The sequence below is a fragment of the Mus musculus genome, chromosome X, assembly GCF_000001635.26.
Source record: "Mus musculus strain C57BL/6J chromosome X, GRCm38.p6 C57BL/6J".
NCBI lineage: Eukaryota > Metazoa > Chordata > Mammalia > Rodentia > Muridae > Mus > Mus musculus.
Window position 1 is genome coordinate 9,272,784 of NC_000086.7, and position 23,381 is coordinate 9,296,164.

General features: G+C 40.9%; 2 protein-coding genes across 2 annotated transcripts in view; both read left to right on the forward strand.

Moving 5' to 3' along the window:
- Xk (X-linked Kx blood group) overlaps positions 1-23,381 on the forward strand; it is a 40,462-nt gene continuing 17,081 nt past the window's right edge. Inside the window, exons 1-2 of the mRNA NM_023500.2 lie at positions 1-451; positions 9,214-9,476. Coding sequence (NP_075989.1) covers positions 207-451; positions 9,214-9,476 — 508 coding nt within the window. The 5' untranslated portion in view covers positions 1-206. The remainder of the gene's footprint in view (positions 452-9,213; positions 9,477-23,381) is intronic.
- Positions 10,981-11,505, forward strand: H2al1m (H2A histone family member L1M). Its single transcript, NM_029588.3, has one exon. It carries the CDS (start codon positions 11,076-11,078, stop codon positions 11,391-11,393), a length of 318 nt encoding a protein of 105 aa, NP_083864.1. The 5' UTR covers positions 10,981-11,075; the 3' UTR covers positions 11,394-11,505.

Sequence of the window (23,381 nt, forward strand, 5' to 3'; positions counted from 1 at the left end):
GCTGTTTCGGTTGCCCCCAGGCCGGGTGGCAGCGCGCGCCGGGGCCCGCGAGCCCTCAGCGGGCTGAGCTGCGCGCGAGCCGCTCGGGGCTGAGCATGCTGGGAGTCGTTCGGGAAACCGCCACCGTCGCCGCTACCGCCACCGCTACCGCCGTCGCTGCCACCGCCGCCGCCGCCGGCCGCGGTGCGAGTCCCTGAGGCACGGAGATGAAATTCCCGGCCTCGGTGATAGCGTCCGTGTTCCTGTTCGTGGCCGAGACGGCGGCGGCGCTCTACTTGAGCAGCACCTACCGCTCCGCAGGGGACCGCATGTGGCAGGTGCTGACGCTGCTCTTCTCCTTGATGCCCTGCGCCCTGGTGCAGTTCACGCTCCTCTTCGTCCACCGCGACCTCAGCCGCGATCGCCCACTGGCGCTGCTCATGCACCTGCTCCAGCTCGGGCCCCTGTACAGGTACGTGTCGAACCCACAACCGACCGTTAGGCCCCGGTCCCCTGGCTGTCCCCACCACTGCTGCCCCAGCTGAAGGAGGAGGGGACCTTGCCTGAAAAGGGACAGACAGGTGGCTTGAACCAGGGCTGACCCGCCCTGCCTTCCCAAGTCATTCCAATCTTGGGAATGAGACTGGATCCTAGCCAGTCAGTCGCTAAAACCGAGATGGCCCGGATTTCGGGAGCCATCGTAGACAGTTGTCACTCTTCACTTCGGTTTGGCCCAAGAGAGTAGCAGTTTTTGTCTTTATTTGGTCCCCTGAAAATATGTGGCTTTCTCTGTAGGACTGGCTTGGGAGGTCCTGGTACAAACGTTTGGAAGTTACTCTAAGGGCGTGTGCTGTTCAAGTCAGAGCCCTTGTGGGTCATTTAATTTAGTTTATCAAGTGTGTGGCACTTAACTGTTTATCAGGCACTATTCTACGAGCTTTGTGAAAATTGACTTAGTTCATCTACTCAAGGCTACAAGTCCATGTACTCTACTTTTCCCTTGGTGTGATGGGAGTTGTCTAGAGTGCAGACACACATACCAGAGATGTCTTCTGAGTGTGCCCAATTGTAAACATAGTCATGAAATGTGGTACACAAGGTGCCTTGAGGACAGGAACATGCTTTGTGTTAAGAGAAACCGCTAATGCCATTTCTGGAAAAGACATTATTTTTGTGGTTACCGCCGTTTGTGGTGCTGTGGATGGAAACCAGGTCCTGGTACAGAGTAGGTAAATGCTCCACTAGCAAGCTACAACTTAGCCCCAGAAATTAATCTTCATAAACACAAATCAAGAAGAAATGCACACTGATGAAACGGACTTGACCTTAATCTCAGAACGTGAAGGGAATTTAAATGTATTGTTTTCATATCTTTTATCTTACCATAGGAAAAGCAAAAGTTTATGTACAAATTAAAAAAAATTCACAATATTCAAACCTCACATGCCATTTTAAACACAACCTTTCTAGCTTACTGTACCGACTTGCAGTTCGACAGTTGTGGCAAACTTCATAAACCAGGTTTCCCATTCTTGAAGAGCCAGGAAATCCTAGAAAGGAGTGAGAAGAACTTGCTGTGGAGGACCTGACAGTCAGGGGCGAATCAGAAAAAATGGCTGAGGGCTACTTAACCCTTAAAGCCCTGCTCTTAATTAGCTGGTAGAGAATCCTCGTCCTTAACGGAGCCCCATGGTCCTGCTAGTGGTCCTGTTCAGTAAGTGAGATTTGACAAGGCCGTCATCATTTAATGCCATCTGTGGGGAGGGAACTCAAATTTGGGTGGGGCAACTGAGAATTCTCAAAAGTTCCTTGTGCTAAGTGGTTTGGTTCATACCTACATGCCTTAGCCGATTGACTCCTTGCCAGGAAGTAGGTATCTTTATTTGTAAGTTTATTATTTTGGTGGCGGAGGTTGGGTCTAGGGCCTTAGGCATACTAAGCCAGCGCTCCCTCGTTGATCCAGGCTTCCTCAGTTCCTGCCCCCATTTTGTACACAGGGCAAATGAGGATGTGGAACCTGTTCCCCAGACTTTCTTTCAAAATGCAATTAGGTCCATCATGTTCTCTGTGTGCAGTCAAAGAAAGGGGAGTGTGCAGTAGTGCATTTTATCAGCAGCTCCATCTTTATAGTTTTAAATGCTCAGTCATTTGTGGGCAACATTAAACAACCTAAAGTAAGAATCCTCTATCACCACTGTCATTTAGATGTGTCTCATAACTTTAAGAGTCACTCAAGCCAAAGTTAATAGAGTATTGCCTGTAAAAAACAGCAGAGCAACTGATGTTAAGGACAGTATTACCGAGTGGCACACGGTTGAGTGTCGCCTTTTCTCCTACACATCAATGTATACAATTTTCTCCTTTATTATAATCTGGTATCCTTCAGCTACCACAGTAGTTTTCTTAGAAAAACTTCGTTAAGGAAAGAAGTCTCCCATTCTAATATAGTTGATTCATATCAAGAAGGTACTGGACTTCGTTAAGTCTTTGAACTTAACACATACAAAATGCAGTTCCAAGATCCTTAGCTTCCAAATGAAAGGGAAAACAAAGTGGTCTTTTTGGTTAAGAGGACTCAAAAAGAACCTTAATGGGATTTCTCCCCACTGCTGGTTCTAATTTGAACTCCTAAATCATCAGCTTTTCAGAAAGATCAAATTATCCCCCAGAATGAGAGGTTCACATTGCTTCTCACTTCTATCCCTTAGCAGTGGCTTTTCGTAATGTTTTACGGTTGTTTGGGGTGGGGGTGGGGACAGTTTACTTCTATTCAAGTTTGCCAAACTACCACTTTTAGGGAGATGCTGTTTTTGAGTTCATGCAATATGATGATGAACCAAATTAAGTGGCACACAACCGTTTACTGAGTGTAACGGTTGCCTAACCATGCTTGAAGCCCTGTGTTAGATCCCCAGTATTGAGAAATGGAGGTGTCCAATACCTTCTACAGATGATCGTGGGCTAAACCTGTTAACTCAGTTCTGTGTCTTCTTTCCTTCAGGGTGACATGCCTAGAACTCCTTATTTCCTTTATTTACTGTAATTTTAGTCTTTAAACGCATAGCTATAGTTTCTGTGGTTCTTTCTACAGAAGCCTGGGTTCAAAAATGAACTTTGCATAAGTACCTTGAATTACCTTTGTTTCTAATTTGAAGGAAAAATCTTACTATAAGTTATGCTAGATATTCTGGAAAAACAGAAGGGAGATTTTTTTTTTTTTACCCTCAGTTTCCTATTATTGTCCCAGTTATGTTAACTTTCCATAAATTAATTGAGAGCAATAAGTATCAATGAATGACAACTTCAAGAAATCTCCTCCTCGTTTATATTACTAGCACAATTTAGCAAACAAAATGAGAGGTTAAAAAAACTAGGTTTATAATAAGTAGGTTAAAACAGTCTAAAATTGTTATGAAATATTGCAAAGTAATGCACAGTAGCATTTCTCTATAGGGAACTTCAAAAATAATTTAAAATAATAACAGTTCACATTTGTAAAGCAAAATACACATATTTTTTTAATTCCATCTACAGTAAAACCCTGTGAGCTAAGTGATAAGATCTTATTTCTGTAGTCCAGGAGTTTAAGCAATTGGCTTGTCAAAGTTTTCATAATATTGTCTATTTAACCAGCATACTTCTCTAGTGCAGCTTCTTAGAGCATGTGTCTCACATGGACATAGGGTGGCTGATTGGAAATCATAGTATGTCTTTGGCAAAAGTTTTTTCATTAGGGTCCTTGGTACCTCACATTATTTGTGCTGTCATCAATATGCCTGGTTTTGGCTAGGGAACAAACTGCTGTTGTAGTTGACAATTGAGTTATAGTATTCTTGAAAAATGAACCAAGTGGAAAACAAATTGGCTCAGGTTACTAATTCTCAGCAAGGATGGATCATCATGAGGTCTACAGACTAAGTTCCACTGACCAAATCATACCACCATCTGTTTCTTTAAATAAAGCTTTATTGGAACACAACTATAGTCATCCTTTATAGACTGTTTTAGCAATGCAGAGGCCGAGTTGAGCAGAGGACTGTAGAGCCTTACTTACCTGTATAGACATTACACACAAGCTTCCTGAACCATGGAGTACATGATACTGATTTTTATGAAAGATGCTTGTCCTCTAGCACTGAGCTAGGTACCTTGGGTGATTTTAGTCAAGTAGCTCATGCAGAGAATCAGCAATGAAAACAAACTCTGAACAAAATTGGAATAGTTGGATAAGTCTTGGCAGAATTTCAAGAGAAGCGTAGTAGTTTGTCTCTTATTTTTAAGTAGTAGTAGGAGGAGGTCTTGGGATGGTTCACAAATTTATAAGATATGAAGTATGAAGCTTTGTTAAGATACTCCAGGAGTGGTGGCGCATACCTTTAATCTCAGCACTCAGAAGACAGAGGCAGGCAGATCTCTCTGAGTTTAAAGCCAGCCTGGTTTACGTACTGAGATCTGCGCCAGCCAGGGCCTACATAGGGAGACCCTGTCTCAAAGGGGGAAAAGGAGACAAATGTATCTCTTTTCTTTTAAAAGATTTATTATTTATTATATGTAAGTACACTGTAGCTGTCTTCAGACACTCCAGAAGAGGGAGTCAGATCTCGTTACGGATGGTTGTGAGCCACCATGTGGTTGCTGGGATTTGAACTCCAGACCTTCGGAAGAGCAGTCGGGTGCTCTTACCTGCTGAGCCATCTCACCAGACAAATGTATCTCTTAAGAAAAGCAGTGGATTGTGAGAAACTCCACCTTCAGGGCTACCTGTGCCATTAGATTTGTTTTCCTGGAAAGTTTTTTTTCATTTGGATGGTTGATCTCAGAACTTTGATTCAAAAATTCTATAAATGATCAATTTTGCATAGTTTACTTAAGCATCAATAGAATTACATTATTCTTTTTTATAAATGATTTTTATTAGATATTTCTTCATTTACATTTCAAATGCTATCCCCAAAGCCCCCTAACCCCTCCCCCTGCCCTGCTCCCCAACCCACCCACTCCCACTTCCTGGCCCTAGCATTCCCCTGTACTGGGGCATAGAATCTTCACAAGAAAAAGGGTCTCTCTTCCCATTGATGGCCGACTAGGCCATCTTCTGCTACATATGCAACTAGAGACAAGAGCTCTGGGGGTACTGGTTAGTTCATATCGTTGTTCCTTCTATAGGGTTGCAGACCCCTTTAGCTCCTTGGGTACTATCTCTAGCTCCTCCATTAGGGGCCCTGTGTTCCATTCGATAGATGACTATGAGAATCCATTCTGTGTTTGCCAGGCCCTGGCATAGCCTCACAAGAGACAGCTATGTCAGGGTCCTGTCAGCAAAATCTTTCTGGCATATGCAATAGTGTCTGGGTTTGGTGGTTGATTATGGGATGGATCCCCAGGTGGGGCAGTCTCTGGATGGTCCTTCCTTCTGTCCCAGCTCTGAACTTTGTCTCTGTAACTCCTTCCATGGGTATTTTGTTCCCCATTCTAAGAAGGAACAAACTATCCACAGTTTAGTCTACCTTCTTCTTGAGTTTCATGTGTTTTGCAAATTGTATCTTGCATATTCTAAGTTTCTAGGCTAATATCTGCTTATCAGTGAGTGCATATCATGTGTGTTCTTTTGTGACTGGGTTACCTCACTCAGGATGATATCCTCCAGATCCATCCATTTGCCTAAGAATTTCATGAATTCATTGTTTTTAATAGCTGAGTAGTACTCCATTGTGTAAATGTAACACATTTTCTGTATCCATTTCTCTGTTGAGGGACACCTACAAACCCTTATTTCCTTCGTTCATTTAATTCAGCAGCTTTTAGCGTGCTCTACCATTTTCGTTGTTTGTTTTTGGTCTTTAAAAGTTCTAAAAAATTTGACTGTTATATCGCAAGTAAAGAACAGTTGTTATAATAACAGAGATGCAGAAAATATTTGCACAGTGGAGAAAATAAAACTTTAACTTGACTGCCTAAAGAGAATACTTTTTAATGATTTTGTTGTATATGTATATATAACTATATAACTACATATATATAACTATATATATATATGATATATATATAACTATATAGAAAACTATACATACTATATATAGCTATATGTATAGTTATGACATATAGTTATGAATATAAACTGTCAGGGAAAATGAACTTGGGTTCTAAGGGTTTGCTGATTTCCAAACTATACTTATTCCCATCAAGTCTAACCAAGATACTAGTTGTTTAATATCTTGGTTATACAATTTTTATTTAACAACTGGTACTTTTGAGTCAATGTAATTCAGTTCTGTCAATCTACTGTATGTACATATGTATTTATGCATAGATTGTATATATTTATATGTGTAAAATTTTCTCTTATAACTTGCTTCCCTTATCAAATATGATAAACTAGCTTAGAAAATATGATATTTTATTTTAATTTAGTTAATGTGTTGAGGATTGAGCCTAGGGCCTAATACATGTTAAGCAGACGGTGTTATTAAGCCCAGTATTTTAATTTTTAAAATTTTGATCGATTGACTGTGGGTTTGTGTGCATGTACATGTCTTGGTGTTTGTGTGGAGGTCAGAGGACAACTTGGCAGAGTCAGTACTCTCTTTTCAGCATGTGAGGGAGACCCAGATATTAAACTCAAGTGCTCAGGTTTAGCAGCAAGCACCTTTACCCACCAAGACATTTCACAAGCCCCAAAGTCTTGTGTTTTTCTAAGCTATCAGTTTTGATAACTCCATAGTATTTAAGTGAGTGGATGTGCTTTGATATATTTAATTTCCCTTACACGAGGGCCTCTAAAATAATCCCAGGATTTTGCTATTACAAATGATGCTGGTTTAAATTCTTTTAGTAAGATTTCTTTGTGAGCTGGTATATCTGAAACTATCATGTGAACCAAAAGTACAACAAAATAAATGTTTTGTTACATATTATACTTTTTTGGTCTATGCCCCTATTACCCCATCCAGATAGTGAACCCCTCTGAATGAATGGAGTTGGAGTCTCCAAGCTTTTGCTATCATTACCTCTTTGAGAATAAATACCATGGCCATTTTACCTGTCTTCTATACTCTGCTTCTTTTTTTTTTTTTTTTTTTTTTGCCAAAACAATTCTTTTTTTTTTAAATTAGGTATTTTCTTCATTTACATTTCCAATGCTATCCCAAAAGTCCCCCATACCATCCCCCCCACTCCCCTCCTCACCCACTCCCACTTCTTGGTCCTGGCGTTCCCCTGTACTGGGGCATATAAAGTTTGCAAGTCCAATGGGCCTCTCTTTCCAGTGATGGCCGACTAGGCCATCTTTTGATACATATGCAGCTAAAGACAAGAGCTCAGGGGTACTGCTTAGTTCATAATGTTGTTCCACCTATAGGGTTGCAGACCCCTTTAGTTCCTTGGCTACTTTCTCTAGCTCCTGCATTGGGGGCCGTGTGACCCATCCATTAGCTGACTGTGAGCATCCACTTCTGTGTTTGCTAGGCCCCGGCATAGTCTCACAAGAGACAGCTAGACTGCCATACCCGGGGATCCATCCCATAATCAACCTCCAAAGGCTGACATCATTGCATACACTAGCAAGATTTTGCTGAAAGGACCCAGATATACTCTGCTTCTTTCAATGGTTCAACAGTATTGAGAGGTGTTCAGTTTAGAGGAGATGGGCTTGAATTCATGAACTAAATTTAAGTGTTATAATTTTCTTCTGAACAAAGTAGTCTACCATGTCTTGATGTAATATATTAAAACATTTTTGATTACATATATATTGCAACATATATGTTGCCTTCTCTCAAACATAAACCATACCCCACCCCACCCCCAAGAAACAAGTGAAAAGGGTAATAATTATGAAGTCTGTTCTTTGTGCTCACCAGAAAGGTTCTTATATTTCTTTTTGTGCATCAAGGGCTTTACTATTTCAAATGACAAATGTACTCAGGTTGTCATAGATACCTCCAGGTGATAATATAAAGTTACCAACATTCAAGAAAACTGACAAAGCCATAAAATCTAGTGGCTTTGTAAGATTGTTATGACAGTGCCTGTTTCGGGCATAAAAGTCATTCAGTGTTAAAACCCAAGGCCATGAACATTCTTCTAGCTCTTAGGAAAAATCTATTTTCTCCAGCACTTCATTATGTAAGTTTTCGAACACACAGAAGAAAATCTTACTGACTCGCATACTCAAATGACCCACAAACTACATTCTACAATTAGCATTTTGTTTCACATATACCTTTCCATCTCTCCATGCATCAACTCAATCTCTCTCTTCCCTCTCCCCATTTCTCTCTCTCTCTCTCCCTCTCTCTCATTTGTATATGCTTCAGAGTAAATCATAGGTATCAGTACTTTTTCTTTCCATCAGTATCTATTATGTAGAGAGGAAAATTTTAGTCATTTGTAAAGGATCAGTTCCTAGAGCAGGTTTGGGATTTTTTTAAATAAGATATTTTCTAAACCCTGGACAAGTTGGAATTTAGCGGTGGCCTACTCGGGCTTATTAGAGCTAAGAAATAGGTAATATGCTGTGGTCTTCCAGTAAAATTCTAAATGACAATCAACTCTGTGCTGTACACTAATCCAACTTTATTCATCTTCATGATCCCCACCCCCTCAAGCCCCATAGATTAGCCTAATCTGTAGCTCATCTGCAGCTTATGATATAGCCCACACTGGCCTTGGACCCTTGACAATCGCTCTGCTCCAGCCTCTAGACTCCAGCCACTAGACAGTGCTGAGCCTGCAAATGTGTGTGTGTACACATGCATATATTAAACTAGGGTGATTTGTGGCATTTGTTTCATGTAGAATTGTGGAACATTTACACCAAACAGCATTACCCCCTGTTAGTACTCTTTCACAGCAGGATGACAAGGTATTTTTTCTATTTTGTGATTGAGGGAAAAGTTCTGGTAAGTGCTTTACCTACAGTTGCACAGTTAATGTTTTGGGAAGAAAACCAAGCATTTTTGAGGGTCTCTAGCAGTGAAGCACTTCCCACACCCTAGTTTTCTTAGCTTTGGTAGCTTTCAGTGTTAACTTTGCTTGGTTCTCTGTTCTTATTGGCCTACTGGAGGGCTGCAGAAAACCAGCTCCTTAGAACTGATCCCGAGAGTGAATGATTGCAGAGATTTATAATAGCCAGGCAAGGGTTTGAGAATCAGGCGAAGTGAAAACCGGATGACGGAGAGAAAGGGAAAAATTCTGCCAGTCATTAATGTCTCTGACTCATTGATTTGTTTCTAGGTGTTGTGAAGTCTTTTGTATCTACTGTCAGTCCGACCAGAATGAAGAACCTTATGTGAGCATCACTAAGAAACGACAGATGCCAAAAGATGGCCTTTCAGAGGAGGTGGAGAAAGAGGTTGGCCAGGCAGAAGGCAAGCTGATTACCCACCGTTCTGCATTCAGCCGGGCATCAGTGATACAGGCTTTCCTAGGCTCTGCCCCACAACTGACCCTACAACTGTATATAACTGTCTTGGAGCAGAACATCACTACTGGAAGATGTATGTATGCATGCTTTTTTGTTAAAAACAATTCTGCTTACATTTAGGGTTCAACTGACAAACAAAACCGTTTTTATTCAGGTAAAGTCAGTTGATATGTGCATCTGTTCTGAGTCTGTGTTCCGTTTGCTAACCTAAAATCCCAGTGAATTAAAATAATAACACTTTTTTTGTGGTGAGGAGGGTTTATAAATCTGTATTTTTCCCAGAACTCAAAAGGAAAAGTTCACTTACTCTAGTGTAGACCAGCTGAGGGGGCTCAAATATGTGGGAGCTTTAAATCATTGAAGACTGATTTACGACATGTTTTTGGACCTCTTTTCTGTGTGGAAAGAGTTTAGACTTCCTTATAGCATGGTACTGCTTGCAAGTGTGAAACTGTCATTTTTTGTGAATTTGACTCAGGAATCATGGGAGCCTGCTACATTTTAACTGGAAGGTTCTTTTTTTCCTTCCTTCCTTCCTTCCTTCCTTCCTTCCTTCCTTCCTTTCTTTTTTCCTCCCTTCCTTCCTTCCTTCCTTCCTTCCTTCCTTCCTTCCTTCCTTCCTTCCTTCCTTTCTTTTTTCCTCCCTTCCTTCCTTCCTTCCTTCCTTCCTTCCTTCCTTCCTTCCTTCCTTCCGTACAGTCTAATTAATAGAACAAATTCAATATTTTCTTAATTAGGTATTATTTCATTTACATTTCCAATGCTATCCCAAAAGTCCCCCACACCCTCCCCCACCCACTGCCCCACCCACCCACTCCCACTTCTCAGCCCTGGCGTTCCCCTGTATTGAGGCATATAAAGTTTGCACGACCAATGGACCTCTCTTTCCAGTGATGGCTGACTAGGCCATCTTCTGATACATATGCAGCTAGAGACGGGAGCTCCGGGGGTTACTGGCTAGTTCATATTGTTGTTTCACCTATAGAGTTGCAGCTGCCACCAGCTCCTTGGGTACTTTCTCTAGCTCAGTTTTACTATAAGTACAGTGTTGTGCCATGATAAATGTTACCTATCCTATTAGATTCTAAAACCTAGAAACATTTCATCATATCAAGAAGAAAACATGAACACGTAGGCCTTGTCAGATTGTAAAAATCTAAGAGAAAGAGTTCCCATAAGAGGAGGATATAACCAGGTGGGCTTGGTGGCCTGCCTACAATTCCAGTTGTGTGAGGCTAAGACAGAATCTCCAGAGCAAGGAGGCTAGTAAGACTATATTGGTGAGCTCTGGCTTGGATTGAGAGATCTCATCTTAGTTAATAAGATAAAAGACTGATCAAGGGTGAGTCTAGTTCCCAACTTCAGGCCTTAGGAATCATATGTGTGGCCACACAGGACACAGGAGCACATGCAAACATTCACTCACACAGTCTCACACACACATGAAAATGAGAAAAGATAAAAAGGACATATTCAGTAAGATGTGCTGTTTCCTAATATGGGCATTTCTGCACTGAACACCAGAGTTCAGTGGCTACCAGTGATATCATAAAGTATGTTGTAACAAAGTCCTCTCAAGGATAACTTCTTAGGTGGGTGAGAAGGTTGGTTATTTGGAGAGCCTCGGGCCAACAGAGAAGGCCATCTGAGCCAAAACCTCCACACAGACATCATGGCCAAGAAAATGCAAAGGCGAAGAAGACAGAAAAGAACCCGCTCCCAGAGAGGTGAGCTTCCTCTTAGCCTTGTAGATCGTTTCCTACGAGAGGAATTCCATTCCAGTCGCCTGAGCTCTTCCGCACTTTCATTCCTCACGAGTGTGCTCGAGTACTTAACATCGAACATCCTCGAACTGGCTGGTGAGGTGGCCCACACCACTGGCAGGAAGCGCGTAACTCCAGAGGATGTACGTCTGGTGGTACAGAACAACGAACAGCTCCGCCAACTCTTCAAACCAGGTGGCACATCAGTGAATGAGGATGACAACTGATGATGCCTGGGTCTCAAGAGTCTGGAGGTTCACCGCACCTTCAGCCTCACCCTGCCCCAGTGTCCTACTAGCTGGGGGAGCAAATCAAATATGCTATTAAAGCATCTAGATCGAACCCCATTGATCCTGGCTCCTTTTGTTTCTTCATTTTGAGCTAGAGGTTGTTATGAACCACCCGGGAGGGTGATGGTGGGTTTGAAGCTGTCGTTAATGTGGGGAACTTGATTTCCAGAGGAAATTTCTAATAGGGACCATGTGGGCAGTTGTCTTGGTGGGAGGAGATGGTGATGTGTAAGCACTTTTGGCCTGGTGGCAGTGGGAGGATTTGGCTAAGGTAGAGGGCAGAGAAGATGTCCTGGTAGTCTGTGAGCCCACAAAGCCTTGGAAGGCCAGGAATTTGGTTCCAGCCTCCCAGGCACATTGGAGAGAAAAGCTGGAAGAAGACTCCATGGGAAGACCAGCAGGCTGGACTAACTGGAACCTTGAGATCTCTCAGATACTGAGCCACCTACCAGACAGCATACACTAGCTGGTCCCAGGCCCCAACACACATATAGCAGAGGACTGCTTGGTCTGGACTCAGTGAAGGAAGATGCACCTAACCCTTGAGAGACTTGGAGCCCCAGGGAGTATGGAGATCTAGTGGAGTGGGGACATCTTGGAGACAGGAGAGGAGGTATGGGATGAAGAACAGCCAGAGGGCAGTCCCAGAGGGGGATAACGACTGGACTGTAAAAAAGAAAAGATTAAAAAATAATAAAAATATGCAAAATAGAAACTATAGGTAGTTTTCCTTTTTTTAATTTTTAGAATTTCTGCCTCATTACAAAAGGATTTATATAAGAATTAGTAGGTATACAGTGCTATGATGCTGTATAGAATATATGCTTCTAGCATCCTTTCTTTTTTTCTTTCCTCCTCTTTCCCCTCCTCTTCCTTCTCCTCCACTTCCTCTTCTTAGGTTTTGAAACAGGGTCTCTCTACACAGTCCTGACTGTCCTGACTCACTCCATAGACCAGGCTGACCTTGAACTCACAGAGTTCTGACCACCTCTGTCTTTGAGTGCTAGAATGCCCCCTCTGTCTTAGGCACACTGGTCATCTAAATAACAGTAGTGGGGAAATGCTACTGTCTAACTGCCTTGTAATTCAAGCAGGTCGAAATAGTTACACAGTATTAACGAACTTATTTATGAACATCTTCAGTGCTGTTCTCAGAAGGGAGCTCTGGGTTTTCAGTGATAGGATACGTCATAAAACCTTGTAGCTCCTGTCATCAGAGGCTGAGCCTGGGTTTTAGAGAGTTTTCATGTATTATGAATAAACTCTGCCCCTAATGTTTCACAGAACATATATGGGATAACTAACACTCAGGAGCTGCTCCAACTTAGCACTGGGGCCCCTGCCTCTAAGTGTCCACATTTGGGGTGTTCACTTTTCATCAGCTCCTAGGCTTATGCCGCTGCTGCCTTTTAGACAGAACTTCTCAGAGGCTGTCCAGTCAGCTTTCACAGCAGAATCAGAAGAGTTTAGTTTCAGGTCCTAGGGTACCACATTCTTTTCATGTGATCTTGACCATTCCTTGTTTCCTCTGAACAGTGGCATCTTTCTCCTCCCCTGTCCGCACATGCTCAGGGTGCTTTCTAAAGAGCAGTTAGCTCTGCCTGATGCTCAGGTGACTGATGGGAACTGGGACTACCAGCTATGACCACCACCCTCTCTTGTCCTAGAGGTGGCATAAGAAAGTACTCAAGAATTCACTTTCAAGAACAACCGCCAGGCAGTGGTGGCACACGCAGTTAATCCCAGCACTTGGGAGGCAGAGGCAGGTTGATTTCTGAGTTTGAGACCAGCCTAGTCTACAGAGTGAGTTCCAGGACAGCCAGGGCTACAGAGAGAAACCCTATTTCACAAAACAAAACAAACAACAAAACAAAAACAAAACAAAACAACAACAACAGAAAAACCAAAAACCACTTAAATCTTCCTTTGGGTAGGCCAAATAGGTTAGGCAACTGGAACTTGAATTGGGCTTTATTAACCAAAATCTTGTTCTGTTAAATATCATGCTAACTTTCCAGTATTAAACTGTTCTGCAATTTACAAAATGTGTTTCATGTGTATGAGTGTTTTGGCTACATGTATGTCTCTGTACCACATGTGTACATTCCTCCTGGAGGTGAGAAAGGAGTGTCATGTCCTCTGGCGTTGGAGTTAATAGCTGGTTGTCAGCTGCTGTGTGGGTGATGGGAAATGAGCCTGATGGAGGACATGCACATAAGTATCCTAACCGTACTTATGTTAGCATGGTTTCCTCCACTAAGATTAATGAAGATAAGGCTGAGCACCTCTTTTGCTTTGATTTTTCTCCCCGTGGCTCGTTAATACTGATGTAGGAAAGTCAATTTCTCTAACATTGGCTCTGACGAGTTGAAAGAGCAAATGGTTTCTTTCCAAGGATTCTTTGCAAATCTTAGACAAGTTTAACCATGATTTTCACTTCATTTCACAAAAAAGCAATATAAATTATGTTTTAGCACTTTATGATAAGAGCAGATTACTACCCCAAAACTCTCATTTTCACAAAAAGAAAACCAGTTGAAAACGACCATTTTCTCAGAAAGGCAACCAGTTTTAAGGTTTGTTTTAATAAAAATCACCAAATGTGTCTTTGGACTGTCTTACTAATAAACCCAATATAAGAAAGGTAGTTTTGCCATTTTCAACTCCTAGTGGTTGTGATACAAGAACTGTACAAGTTTTGTCTATCACTATCTCCTCATGGAGGGAGCCTGAGGGCTGAGCCCTCCCTGAGGTCTTATAGGCAGTTGAGCAGGATGAAAGCCCCTCCCCCTCCATGAGGAAATACTGGTGTTTAACTGTTGCTCAGGAGGGGGAAGTCAGTTACCTCAGTAGTTTAGACACTGGTAAGTTAACCTGTGGTACCACAAATAACTCTTTATTCTTTTGTTTACACATACACAGAGACTAAAACAGGTTTGGCAAAATTTTAGTGCCTATTTGTGTACCTCTTTTAGATTCTTTTTCCATAGACCTTTTACAGTTTTCTATAATGATCAAATTTGTGATTTACCATTCTTCCCTTTTCCCATTCTAGAGCAGCAAACCACTGTACCTTAGGGCAGACACAGTATCTTTTCTGCCAGTAAGAAATCCTCCTAGCACTTAGAAGGCTGAGTGAAGCAGGAAAATTGTCACAATTTCAAGGCCAGTCTGCAAGACAGAAGTCCAGCTCAGCCTGAGCTATGCTGTGCGACTGTCTCAAAAATAATAAGCCTTATCATCTTGAGATTCCTAGTATATCTTCATTCACATAACTTTTAAGGGGCTTCTTGTAGTTCCCGAGGTAAAGAAGACTGATGGATAATTAGGAGTTTCTGTCCTTCCAGCAGACTTAATCCGTTTCATGGGCACACCTAGTGCCTTCTTACACCACTTGCTCCCATAGCACCTTTCACAGCATGGCAGAAACCATTGTAGTCATTTACAGACCCAAAGCTAGAACCTCTTTTTAGTGTGGGCTTGGTAGATTTACCAGCCCATTCTCAGAATCCTATCTTACTTGGAAATTATCTTAAAAAGATACACTGAATATTTGGTCTTTAGTTTTCCAAAAACCTCAGAAACACTGATCAAAATAACAGAATACAATAATTAAACAGAACAAAATTCATTTTCTTTCAACATAAATTTAGGCCTTTTATAATATTAAATATTTGTTATGAGTAATTGCAGCTCATTTGGTCATGAATATGTATGTTTTTAGGAAAACAATTCTAAGAAACTTAAAATGTATATTTGTATTGTTATATATAACATTGGCAAATTAGAGAAGGCATGCTTATTTATGTTAAACTCACGAATCTACTCCTATTTATTGCCTATTTTAAAAATCAGAAACCTCCCTAGTCAAGATCTTAAACAGCTGTTCTCCTGTATGCCATGACATTTTTAGTTTATATTTAAATGTATTAACTGATCTGCTAATGAGTAGAAATCTGACAGAGCAGATTCTCTGTTCCCTTTCAGCTAATGACTCTATTCTATGTCAACTATGACTACAATTAGAAATACCCAAATTCTAAAGTCAAATCCTCACCTCTTTCTACCAGTCATAGGAAATCATTTAATAGCTATGGTAGTGTAAGTCTGTAATCCAGCACTTGGGAGTTGGATGCAGGAGGGTCAAGGACTTTGACTGTTCATAGCTACATAGTGAGTTTGAGGCCAGCATGAATTATGTAGGACTGTCTCGAAAAAAGCTGTCCCCCACTATCAAACAGAAACATAACGTTAGCATAAAGACATAAAAATAGTAAATATGAGTATCCTGTTGGCCCTCTGGATTTACCTGTACAAGTCAAGAAGGAAATTCCAGGGCAGACCTTTCACTTTGCATAATGTGTACTTATCAACAAGATCTGCCTTCTATGTGATTCTATATTATGTGACTCTATGGTCATCTTTTCCTGTGTTGCTAAGTGTTTAAAAGGCACTCTTTCTTTAGAAAGGGTAAAACCATGTTACCTGTATATATGCCACTTATCTATTCACGAGGAAAATGGCAGATATAGCCAGTTCAGTAGGAGAATGTTGACCAGCAATACTAAAATAAATGTATAATTAGAAATCATTTTGTTTTACTCTATTGTTGAAAGGAAAACTACTGAAAGCTGGATATCCATTGCGATCCCTGTTTAGATCAGTATCCTGACAGCATATAGCCCAGAACTGGTAAGAAACAGGGCTTAGCCAATCACAGGAGATGCCTTGCCCCAGACTTTGGAGATGGCAGCAAATAACTGTAAGGACCACCTCTTATTTTAGACAGAGGCAGTACAATTGATGATGACATGTTCCAATATAGTTTAAAAAATTCTGATGCTTGTGTTTTAGAGCTTGGCCAGGGCCATTCTAGCCCCATCCTTTGACAAAAGCACAACACAGCTCAGAAAATCATGGTGATGCCATCAACAAATGTCAGAGTTTAAATCTATCGATGCCCTTCAAAGTTCTCTCTGGCAGTTTTTAGATGGTGGTATTTGTGAGAGATCTAAATGAACCCTAGGATCAGGAGCATGCTGTGTAGAGTTGGGAATGGATAAATAGACTGGAGAGATAAAATGTGAACCATGGCAGATCCTTGGATAGCCTGAGCCACATATCCTTGCAGCTGTGGCAAAAGATTCAGAGCAGATTGCCAATACTCACTATGAGCAAGTACCCTAGCACACACTACAGTGCTTTCTTTTATTTTTCAGGGCTTTTACCTGTGCCAGGGAATGAAGCTTGGGTACTGCTGGGTGGTGTGTGGAAGATAACATTCATTAGATCAGTTCAAAACTAAGGGGGGTGGCAGTTAATAGGCAAAGCTTCAGACTATGTCCTTTCAATGGATAATTAGGATCCAATCTAGGTGAATCTCTGGATCCCCAGTAGACACGAATAGCCTGCAGTACCTTAGAGTAGCACCCAGCTTAATGATGCTTCTGTTTCTCTTGTGTCTTTCTGTCATCCTCCTCCCCCAAGTTCATTCTGCTTTCTTGGCATGCCTCCCAAATGAACTTTTTTGTCCTAACCTGTGGTATATGAGCGTAGTTGTCTGAATAGAGATGATAAATTGAGCCATTACATGCACAACTGTGGAAATGGAAACCATCCAGGGGCAAATGTTGTAAGGTCTACATAGTCTGTGAAAAAGTGAATGCTTTCGCTTTCAGCAGGAGAGTGAATGGAGTTTTTCACTAAGCTGGATGGGGGCCAATAAAGGGTTTATTTTACTGTTGAGTTTAATAAGAATTAACCAGAACACAGTTGCAGTTGTTCTTACAGAAGTTAACTGGATAGATGGGTAGAGGCTGGCTAGTATACGGAACTTGAATTATTGATTTTCGAGGTGTTTGTTGAAAATCATGATTAATAATTTCCCCCCTCTGTGTCATTTCTACTATGTTTGTGTGAAGGATGAATAATCTAGGATACATAGACATAGCTTTATTGCACAGTTTCTGAACGTTGGTGATTTGACAAATCCATCTGTATGATCAGGTCATACTCTAGAGCTCTGCATTAGGCAAACACATTCTATAGCTCCTGGAGACATACACACAAATGAACAAACACAACTTTATCGTGTTGCTTGTTTTCAGAAATGACTGCTTTTTATGAATAATCTAAATGCAATAGCTTCAGCTTCTATGTTCTTAGAGACAGATTAGGAGAATGAGTTAGCGGACGGTCTTTTGTGTGTATATGTAGTCCTTTACACGAGCTAAGCCTACACATTTCAGTCATAGCATCAGTTTCAGGATTTTACATGCTTACTCATAAGAACATGCATACACAAAGATCTTCCAAATCTCTAAAATGTCTAAAATACATTGAAATGCTGACAGAGTGAGAATATGTGCTTTTTAAATATGTTTATGTGTTACGCCTTTACATGAGGTGTAAGGTTTTTAGAGGGAGGCTGAAGGGTGAACCCACAGGAGCTACTAGAGCTGGATGTGGGAGGATGTGTGGTTTATCATGGCTGTGTCAGAAATTACTCTCTTCTGTATGGTTCCTACTTCCCTGTAGGCTACTCTGGTGATCCAAGGCTCTGAAACAGTTTATGGATAGAAACCTGTAAGGTCTCTTTCGTCTAGCCATTAGCCAAGGATTCTCTCAGTTGCTATAGATCTTATTTCCACAAAGCCTGACCAAGAGGAGATTGAGAGACAGACGTAAATGCCTCCCATGGTAATGTGCCTGCTGAATCAGCACTATCGAGTGGAATGTTTTCACATTAAATGCACAGAAACAAGCTTTCTCTAATCACTAGCCTGTTTTGCCACCCAAGCCATGCTGCATTGTCTCTCCCTTCTGTCAACTTATCTTTATATATTCACAATTAGCCTGTCTTCCTTTCCACTTAATTCTTTATATCCTTTAGTCATATCTCTAATGCCATCTTAAGTATCAAAGCTTCTTCTAATGACCATCGGGAGTGGTTAAGAACGCTTGCTCTTAGGTTTGGTTCCCAGCATCCCCATTTTGTCTTACAAGCATCTGTGTCTCCAGTTCCAGGTTATCTGACCCGTGCCAGGCACAATAATGAAATGATTCAACACAATCTCTTTTAGTTTAGGAAGTATATATGATCATCTGTATAATTACTGTGCTGTGCAACAGCATGCCAGAATTTACTAGTACTATCTGATTATAACTTAGTGCTCATGCTTTGACACATCAGTGCCACTCACCCTCACTGCCACACCCCATTATTCTCCACAGTCTCATACTGTGTGGTCAGGGATTTTAGAGTCCACACATGAATGAGATCATCTGGTACTTTGAGTGTAAGGGTTTTGTCATCTGATATAATTACTTAAAGTTTCATCTCTTTCCACAATTGACAAGATTTAATCCTTTTTATAGCTGAGTAGAATTCCATTATATATATCCATATATATATATGTATATATATACATACATGCTTGTATATGCAAATAAATATGTATATACACACACACATATATATATATATACACACATATATATTTATACTGGATATATTCATATTTGTATATATAAACATATATTCATATATATTATATATATTCATAGATATGTATGTTTATCAGTTAGCAGACATTCATGTTGTTTCTCCCTGTCCTTCATTTTTGGTTCTTTTGAATAGTGCTGCCTTAAGGCAGGGTAAGCAGATACCACTTAACATACGGATTTTATTTCCTTTGCGTATGTAACCAGGAGTAGGGAGTGATGGATCATCCAGAAGTTAGTTCTCTTTTCATTTTTTGAGTGAATTCCTAACTGCTTTCCAAAATAGTTGTACATTTAAATATTTAAATGAAAGACTTAATATCATTCTTGTTATATTTCCTTTTCTTGGATTCATTCTCAGGGTAACATATTGCTGAAATAAAAGTTAGAATCATGATATTCGTAGGTCTTCTATTTCCTAACTATCAATCTGTCCTCATCCAAAAGTTGACAACTTGGATATTTTGAAGGGACAATATGGAAATCCCTGCAACTTTAGAAACATATGAGCCTGAAAACATTGCTTAACTAGTTGTGAACTCACATAACTGTGCTTAGATTTAGCATTTTTTCCAGTTTCTTAACTTAGCCATAAAGTTACTGTGAAAACATAATCTATTTGTCTGTTTTTTGCTGTTTCATTTTAAAATTTTTGGAAGGTTTTGGTAACAGGTTCTTACCTTGTAGTCCAATCTAACCCAGAAACCCCTCAGTTCTCCAGCCTCTGCGTTTCAGAATCCTGGGATTACAAGCTCAAGCTACAATTGCCAATTTCTGGGTTTTGTTGTTGTTGTTGTTGTTGTTGTTGTTGTTTCCTAGACATCTTGTTGATAACAATACATGAATGTCTATAGTGCTGATTCACTTACTAATGACAGGTCCCCTTTTGGACTTTAATTCAAAACATCAGTAATGTCTTATTAAATAGGATCAGAAAATAATATAATAGCTGCCTACCTCTTTGTCTGATTAATCAATCTTCACATGGCGTGTTTGCTTTAGATACATGTTTCTTTTTCCTTTTAGGAAATAACATTCCTGTGAGGGGAATTTCTGTGAGCTCTCCTTGTCATGATTTTAATATTTTCCAATCTAGTGGATGTATGAATGTACTGTAAAGACACTATATGCCTGAGTAGTATATATGCTGGCTTTGTAAGTGTTTGAACTTTGTCACATTCTTCGCTCGTCAGTCATATGAAGATAGGACACAGTTTGATGACTTCTGTTCTCTGACTACAATATTATCATTTCTCCTTGATTTGTGACTTCCTTGGCACAAGTTCTTTTAGAGCAAAAGTGATAATGGTTGTTTTCCTCATCTATTTCCTTAAAAGGTTAGAAAATTGTCTTGGTATCCCAAAACACTGACAAAAAGCAACGTAGGGAGAAAGGGTTTATGAGAGCTCAGAATGCAAGTGTATAATCCTTCATGGTAGGAAAGTCAAGCCGAAGCAACTGGCACACTATATCCAGTCAAGAAACAGAGAGCAATCAATGAATGCTGCATGTAACAGTTCTGTTCCCCTTCGCCATTTGTATAATCCTGCATTCTAGCTGGAGGATGGTGCCACTTACAGTGTATGAATCTCCCCAGATCCACTGACATGATCAAGATAATCTCCCAACCACAGACATGGCCAAATGCCCATCTCGCTCATGACCCTAGATTCTACAAGGTGATTGTTAACACAAACCATTTTAAAGATTAATGTAGAAAATTGGTTATTTTTTTATTTTACTTTATTTTTTATTAGGTATTTATTTCATTTACATTTCCAATGCTATTCCAAAAGTCCCCCACCCGCTTCCCCACCCACTCCCCCACCCACCCACTCCCACTTCTTGGCCCTGGCATTCCCCTGTACTGAGGCAGATAAGGTTTGCAAAAACATGAGCTCTGGAGTGTGTGTGGGGGGGTGCTGGGTAGTTCATATTGTTGTTCCACCTATAGGGTTGGAGATCCCTTTTAGCTCCTTGGTTACTTTCTCTAGCTCCTCCATTGGGGGCCCTGTGATCCATCCAATAGCTGACTGTGGGCATCCACTTCTGTGTTTGCTAGGCCCTGTCATAATTTCACAAGAGACAGCTATATCTGGGTCCTTTCAGCAAAATCTTGCTAGTGTATGCAATGATGTCAGCGTTTGGAGGCTGATTATGGGATGGATCTCCGGATGGACCTGGAGGGCATCATCCTGAGTGAGGTAACCCAATCACAAAAGAACTCACATGATATGTACTCACTGATAAGTGGATATTAACTCAGAAACTTAGATTACCCAAGATATAAGATACAATTTGCTAAGCCCATGAAACTCAAGAAGAACGAAGACCAAAGTGTGGACACTTGGCCCCTTCTTAGAATTGGGAACAAAACACCCATGGAAGGAGTTACAGAAACACAGTTTGTAGCTGAGACGAAAGAAAATTGGTTCTTAAAATGACTTAAATATTGTAAATGTTTGTTTTACATGTTTTCTTCCTGTTTACCTTATTTTCACTGTTTCTAACCTCCGTGTGTGTGTGTGTGTGTGTGTGTGTGTATATGTGTGTGTGTGTGTGTGTGTGTGTGTATGTGTGTGTGTGTGTGTGTGTGTGTGTGTGTGTGCGTACACATGCTTGCACATGTTTTTATTAAGAAACCTGGGATGCAGAGATGTGTGTGACTTTGTGTTTGGATATTTGGGACTTGTAGATGCCTAGACAGAGTACAGGTTTGCATTCTTGCTTAGAGGTTTCTTTTTGATGTGGCGCAACGATAATGATAAATTCAGGAGGTATGCTTGCATGTGGAGCAGCCTCTTCTTCACAATATCAGCTGTTACTTTGCTGACATCCTTTGGATCTAAGATCAGTAGCTTAGTCTGAGGTGGCCTGCATTTCTACCAAATAGTTGTGTTGCCACGCTATTATCGTAGATCATTTTGTTAGCTGCAAACTACACACTTCAACATAAACTTTGAAGGAATGTTAAAGAAATTAAGGGAGACAGTCTGACCACATTAGAATAATGTTTCTTGGTTGCTTGCACTATTTGGGGATTTTTAGGTAGAAAATCTTGTTAGAGGAAGTATATCAGTATGCTCAGGCTTTGAGGCTATATAGCTCTCTCTGCTTTGTTGTGTTTGAATCTATATAGCTCTCTCTGCTTTGTTGTGTTTGAGGCTATATTGCTCTCTCTGCTTTGTTGTGTTTGAGGCTGTATAGTTCTCTCTGCTTTTTTGTGTTTGAGGCTGTATAGCTCTCTCTGCTTTGTTGTGTTTGAGGCTGTATATATAGCTCTCTCTGCTTTGTTGTGTTTGAGGCTGTATAGCTCTCTCTGCTTTGTTGTGTTTGAGGCTGTATAGCTCTCTCTGCTTTGTTGTGTTTGAGGCTGCATAGCTCTCTCTGCTTTGTTTTGTTTGAGGCTGTATAGCTCTCTCTGCTTTGTTGTGTTTGAGGCTGTATAGCTCTCTCTGCTTTGTTGTGTTTGAGGCTGTATAGCTCTCTCTGCTTTGTTGTGTTTGAGGCTGTATAGCTCTCTCTGCTTTGTTTTGTTTGAGGCTGTATTGCTCTCTCTGCTTTGTTGTGTTTGAGGCTGTATAGCTCTCTCTGCTTTGTTGTGTTTGAGGCTGTATAGCTCTCTCTGCTTTGTTGTGTTTGAGGCTGTATAGCTCTCTCTGCTTTGTTGTGTTTGAGGCTGTATTGCTCTCTCTGCTTTGTTGTGTTTGAGGCTGTATAGCTCTCTCTGCTTTGTTGTGTTTGAGGCTGTATAGCTCTCTCTGCTTTGTTGTGTTTGAGGCTGTATTGCTCTCTCTGCTTTGTTGTGTTTGAGGCTGTATAGCTCTCTCTGCTTTGTTGTGTTTGAGGCTGTATTGCTCTCTCTGCTTTGTTGTGTTTGAGGCTGTATTGCTCTCTCTGCTTTGTTGTGTTTGAGGCTGTATAGCTCTCTCTGCTTTGTTGTGTTTGAGGCTGTATAGCTCTCTCTGCTTTGTTGTGTTTGAGGCTGTATAGCTCTCTCTGCTTTGTTTTGTTTGAGGCTGTATTGCTCTCTCTGCTTTGTTGTGTTTGAGGCTGTATAGCTCTCTCTGCTTTGTTGTGTTTGAGGCTGTATAGCTCTCTCTGCTTTGTTGTGTTTGAGGCTGTATAGCTCTCTCTGCTTTGTTGTGTTTGAGGCTGTATTGTTCTCTCTGCTTTGTTGTGTTTGAGGCTGTATAGCTCTCTCTGCTTTGTTGTGTTTGAGGCTGTATAGCTCTCTCTGCTTTGTTGTGTTTGAGGCTGTATTGCTCTCTCTGCTTTGTTGTGTTTGAGGCTGTATAGCTCTCTCTGCTTTGTTGTGTTTGAGGCTGTATTGCTCTCTCTGCTTTGTTGTGTTTGAGGCTGTATTGCTCTCTCTGCTTTGTTGTGTTTGAGGCTGTATAGCTCTCTCTGCTTTGTTGTGTT